This window comes from Amblyomma mixtum, chromosome 7 (assembly GCF_055824585.1).
Source record: "Amblyomma mixtum isolate Tamu chromosome 7, ASM5582458v1, whole genome shotgun sequence".
Taxonomy (NCBI): domain Eukaryota; kingdom Metazoa; phylum Arthropoda; class Arachnida; order Ixodida; family Ixodidae; genus Amblyomma; species Amblyomma mixtum.
The window spans coordinates 47,918,268-47,924,111 of record NC_143018.1 but is presented as its reverse complement, the minus strand read 5'-3'; the positions used below and the strand labels follow the sequence as shown (position 1 = coordinate 47,924,111).

Here is a 5,844-nt window from a genome sequence, read left to right as displayed (position 1 = left end):
AGTACACTCTTCGAAGCAGCGCCGGGCTGACGGTCCGAGCAAGCGACAAGCCACTGAGGAGCCGGCAAAATTTTTCAACTGGCGCGCAAGAGCAAATGCTAACATCGGGCGAGGATTTTGTCGAAATTCCTCCTCTCTGGGCTGCCGGAAACCGGTCCCGCCGCCGCTTCCTCCGTGCTAGCCCGAGGTGCCCGCTGCAGTCCAGGGAACAATATTGCAGCGCTCAGGGAGCCCTTGCGGCGTCGTAGTCAGGGCAGGGGTGACAACAACAAAGGAAGCTCCCCGATGTTTCTTTTTTAGTCGCACTGAAAGGCTGCCGGCCGTACGTCCCCCCCCCCCCCCCCCCCCCCCCCCCCCCTCCCCCTCCGCCGCAAACTCGACACTCGCAGAGTCCGAACACACGGGGCGTTCTGGGTGCGACACTCTTTCTCTCTATGGAGAGAAGGCCTCTGCACACCCGCGCACGAAACATTTTCGCGCGCAAAACGGACCACGGAACTTGTTCGATCCAGCAGCTGGCCGCACGTAATCCACTCCTGCAGGGGTATGGATTGCACTGACGTCTGAGCGTTAGTGCTGTGTTTTGCAATAAAGCTTACTGCGTAATAAACACTTGTGCTCTCAATAAGCTGCGCTTTCCTTCCTTCGGATCGAAAATCCAGGCGCGCGGTGAACTCTAGCTGGCTATGGCTGTTATGATATTGCCTCAGCTTGCTCTAGTCAGAAACCGCGTTATGTGGGCGAAGGCCGCTTACCGCTGTAGTCGACACATCAAACGTCCAGATAAAACAAATAAATGGGCAGGTTTATTAGCCTGCGAAGGTTACAAAAGAACATTGAAAAGACGGAACACAGCACGCATGTCGTTTTCCGCAAGCGAGTTCGTACGGCACTTCCCGTGTCCCTCTCTCCGACCGGATGTCGAGGGTGGTCGCGGTAACCGCCGAGCAGTCTCCAGATGTGGCCTCGCGTCACTCGGGTCCCCCGCCGCTCTTCCAAGAAGGGGAGCGCGGTCGCCGGTGCCCGGAGAATGGGGACCGCCGCAGGGCTCGAAGGGCCGGCGTCGCCTGCGCACCCGTTCCCAAAATCCGGAGCGCCTCCGTCGACAACACCGCGGGACACACGGGTCTTGCATTGCCCGCCTCAGACTTGTGAGAAACTAAACGGAGAGCTCCACAACTCTACCATGTCCAACACTCTGGGACAAAAATTTAGAAAATTGAAATTTCATTTGTAACGTACTCTTACGGAAACATTGAATGTAATGAATGGTTCATTCTACTGATATGTATTGTTTTAAAGTGCTTCCATCGATCGCATCGAGAAGTGAAGACTGCCATACAAAACCAACTGGGAAAGCGTTTGTAGATAGTAAAAACGTTAATAGTAAAAAGTTCAAGACTGCCGTCGGGTGATCTGCGGATATACTGACTGCTATAGCGAATTCTTACATTATATGAAAAAAAATTCGTTCATCAAAGGTTTCCCACTCTAAAATGCTTTTTCTAGAGAATTGTTGGGTATGTATACGCATGTCGCTCTCGAATTATTTCCCGCAATATAGCGCGAAATGAATATACCTCTGCAGCTATCGCCGGATATCGCGTTAAACAGCGGCGACCGTCGTGTAAGCTTCTTTTTTTCTTTCTCTAAATCTAACAAAATTGCGTTATGGCAAAGTAATGCCGGAGTTGGCTCACTCGTCCACAGGTATGTGCGGGTAACGTCAAGAAAGTTAGCCACAAGTGTAAAAAATACCACACTACTCTGAAACAAAACTTGACATCATTTTACAGCGGGGGCCGTTATACGCATTTTATGCTGAGCCTTTGACCCTATGTACGCATTGGCTGCCCAGGGCGTACACTACATGTCCGCTCTCGGAGTACCGTACATGCGAATTCAAGGCCGGATAAAAAAAAAAAAAAAAAAACTGGCATTACATTCGAGCAAACACGGTACTAACAAATTATGGAGGGCGCTACGTGCTTTAAAGGAAAAAGCACTGTTTTTGACATCTATATTTTTTATTTGTTTCTCCTTTCTAATGACACGCCCACTCATTAGCATGCGGTCATAAGGCAACGAATATACTTGATTTATCTTTGTTCGCCAACAAGCAACGCAATAAAGACAAAAAAAAAGCTGTTCGCCTCGCAATCTACAAGTCCTGGGTTCGATTCTCCGCACCTTCGGAAATAATTTGATCTTTTTTTTGATACCACGGTGGCGTCTATGATTTTTGGGACCACTACTGCTATTAAACGCGCCGACGCAAGTTTTAGTGTCCGACGAGCCATATAACCCTTTCTCGTTAATAATGGCGTTGCCATTTACTCACCTTGCATCAAGTCGAGAATGGCGTGCTGTGCAAAGCCAGCAGCAATTTGCTCAGGGGCCGTTCAAAGACACAGTGTGCAGGGCATGAGCCGGTCGACGCAAATGAGTACAACATTATAACTGGAAATGAAAAGGCCTAACAATTGTGATGTGGCTACTGGGAGCAATTTAATCTTCGAGTCGCATTTTCGGAAATTGCTGCTCCGAATGATGATGATGATACGAACGATGACACAAGCAACAGAAAGGGCGGCGAATGAGCACAAAGATGCAAGTTTATTTCGCTTGAACACAACCACAGAAGCAAATTTTGTCGCGTGAGAAGTAAGAAAAAGCTCATCGGAGCAGTAGTGCACACTTGACAATTAAATGATAACAGCGAGTTATTTCGTATTAGCGAGGACGACTTTTACAGGGCATGTTCGTTTCCTGAATTATTGAGGAAACTACCTGGGAACTGAGCGTGTTTAAAAGTTTCACACTTCTGACACAACACGGTTCTCGACGGACAAACGAGTGCTGTAAAGTAAAAACAAAATCAAGGAATGTGCGTTATTCAAACTCGACGCTCACGTAGAGCGCTTTGTTGGCGATAAACCCGTGAAGCTCGACGTCCTCCCACAAGAATGACTCCGCATAACCGGGCGCGTTCTTGGATCCAGATCGTGGTTTCTTTGTCGCCGAGGAGTCGCGCATGTCCACCGGCAGCCTCTTGTCCTTGTCCATATCCACGGGATGAGTCAATATCAGCGTGACCTTCTTAGAGAACGGCCATTCTACGAACAAATCCCAAGCGCCTTCACAAATGGCTATAGAGAGACTTACACTAACACCGTTACCGTAATAGAACCGGCACCCCAGCCTGAAAGTGTAGCCAGCGACAGTACACATCTCAGTTGATAGCACGTGAGTGCTTCCATTTTTTCCTGCCAGCGGTTCGTTTCCGCCGTATACATCGGAAAAGACGCAGGCCGCAATGAAGTTGCCATGTTTGGAAACTGGGCGGTAGGGACCCGGTGTGAATCCGGCTTTCTTCATAGCTGAAATCAGCGAGCCGCACTGGTCCCCGCTAGTCTCTTTCCGTATGATCGCAAACTGACTCTGAAGAGTGGCAACGCGCTCCATTAGAGAGTTTACACCATTCACAACACCGTTCTTGTCTAAAGTCTCGCTCGAGGCACGCTCCAGAATACCTTCCAAATCCTTCTTCAAGTCGCCAAGCTTCTCGACGGCACTGGAGATTGCCTTGCGGCTCACATGCTTTCGCGGAGGAGTCTCAGCAGAGCACTGCCTGTAGTGTTCAACCGCAACGTTGCGATCAACTGATTGTTGGCATACGGCACATCTCACCTTGTCGCTGCCGCACTCAATCAGGTGGTCGTTCAGGTCGCATAACTGACCGGTGCAGCTGCACTCCCTACCAGCGGCGACGTAGAAGACGAGGTGCTGCTCCAACTGGGACTGCTTGAAGGTTAGAGGGACAATGTCGGCCTCTGCGAACTCCATGCCGTCCAATGGACACTTCCCGCCTTCCTTCGGGACTTGGTCCTTGCACACCTGGCACAAAGCGTGACCGCAGGGCAGCAACAGGGAGCGGCTGGGCACCACACCGCAGACGCCGCAGACTCGGATGCTGGGTAGCGGCTGGACGAAAACGACGCGTTGGCGCTCGGGGAAGCCGTCGAATCCAGTTAGAGTATATTCTGTGCAAGCCATACCGTCGTTCCGAGCGAGCTTCAATGACCACAAGGTTGCAGAACAGCAAAGAGTCGGTAACGAAGTTTACGTGCTAAAGCGTGAGCGAGACCTGTGGCCACTGTGGATACGAGCCGCAGAGAATGTGTGTGCGGTGTGCGGGCGACGGCAGAGCGTCGAGGAGCAGAGGGAGAGAAGGAGCGTTTAAGAAAGGGTCGGGCTCCAACGGCCGCAGCGCTCCTTGTGATCACGTGTGCGCGTCATCATCTGGAGGCGGCTGCGGGGAGCCGAGGAAGCGCGAGCCGCCGCCATGCTGCCGCCGCCGCTCGAGTCCGGCCATGGCCGAGGTCGTTGTCGTTGACAGGTTCGACAGCTTTTGCAGGTGCACGGGAGGGAAGCGAATAGGGAAACGGGCTACCCGAAAAGCCGCGTTCGCGGGTTCTTCATCCGCAGCCGAGTTACATGGCAATCCTGCATTCTTATTTCGAAAATAACGTTTGCTAAATGTCAGGATTGTCCGGGATCGCATTATGTCTGCACAATAAAAGTTTGTTGTTGCGCACAAAACTTCTTGTTTCCACGCATTCTGGGCACCACTTTGTCACGCGGATAAGAGTTCCGAGGCAGCGTCTACCGCACTTCTTTTTACTGGTATTTCGGGTTTTCTTTTCTTAGCAGGGCGCTGTCAAGGAGCGGACAGGGGAGCGAGAAATACTCTCAAACACTTTGGGCTGCGCGACACCCCGCTGTTGCCGTCCTCCCCTGGGCTGATAAGCCGGCGCGTGTAGCGACGTCCGGCCGCTTAGCCACCGATCAAGCGCGTGTTTGTGTCTGTACAACAAAAGCAGCAATGTTGTACGGAACGCCAACGTCCTCTAGACATCATTGTTTTAGTGCCGGTTGCGGAAATAGTAGACGAAAGTAGAAAAAAAAAACGCCCCCAGTGTGTACGGGCAGCATGTTATGCGAAGGAAAGGTCTCAGCGCGTCTGTGATGTATATTTCTTCATCGCATTCTTACGAGTTACGCATCGAGTTACGTTGGCAGTGGACGTAGTTGAACAAAAAATACCTGCGCCAACAAGAAGCTTACGCATCAGCGCACTTTGTGAATGAAATGCATACAGAAACAAACTCATTGCCTGTGCTTAATATCAGGCGCGGAACGAAGCGCAGAGCCTGGCTTGCCAAAACTATATACTCTGTGCATAAATTTAAGACATGAAGCTTTTTGAGGTTCTTGGCAAAGATGTTTTAATTCAACAGTACACGATGCTAGGACAGCACAAATTTCGTAGTAGAACTTTTTGACGGGTTAGTTGGTACATTGTCTTGAAAGAATGTCGTACGCCAAAAAAGGACGAAACAGGAAGGAAAAAATACAGAACAGGAAAGAGGCGCCTCTTTCCTGTTCTGTGTTTTTTCCTTCCTGTTTCGTCCTTTTTTGGCGTACGACATTCTTTCAAGCACAAATTTCCCACGACTTCGTTTTGCCACCCCACATTATCCGCCAATGTCGGGAGCGTGTTGGCATCGCCAGCTGAAAAAAAAAAAAAAAAACGTGTCGTTAGTACAAAAATACTGATTTAATTTGCACAGCATGGCATGAATAGAAGCGAGGACATGAAATTTTACCCAACTGCAAAGTGAGCAAAAATGCAGCTACGGCAAAGCAAGAAGAAAAAAAGACGGTATGCACGTGACGGTGAACTCTGTCATGCAATGTACTAAATTATTCGACTGAAATCAAATCGAATGCACAGTAAAAAAGTCCACTATGCATAACCGTACCAGAGATACAACAAAGGCA

At 50.0% G+C, this 5,844-nt stretch overlaps 1 protein-coding gene across 1 annotated transcript; it reads right to left on the bottom strand.

The window, feature by feature from the left end:
* Window positions 1–2,590: 2,590 nt before the first annotated feature.
* LOC149335963 (uncharacterized) lies at window positions 2,591–4,157 on the bottom strand. The gene has a single exon (XM_089554606.1). The coding sequence runs from the start codon at window positions 4,054–4,056 to the stop codon at window positions 2,893–2,895; it is 1,164 nt and encodes a 387-aa protein (XP_089410732.1). The 5' UTR covers window positions 4,057–4,157; the 3' UTR covers window positions 2,591–2,892.
* Window positions 4,158–5,844: the final 1,687 nt, after the last annotated feature.

Coding starts and splice junctions, on each gene's coding strand:
- LOC149335963 (XM_089554606.1), bottom strand. CDS start 4,056: ATGGCTTGCACAGAATATACTCTAACTGGATTCGACGGCTTCCCCGAG.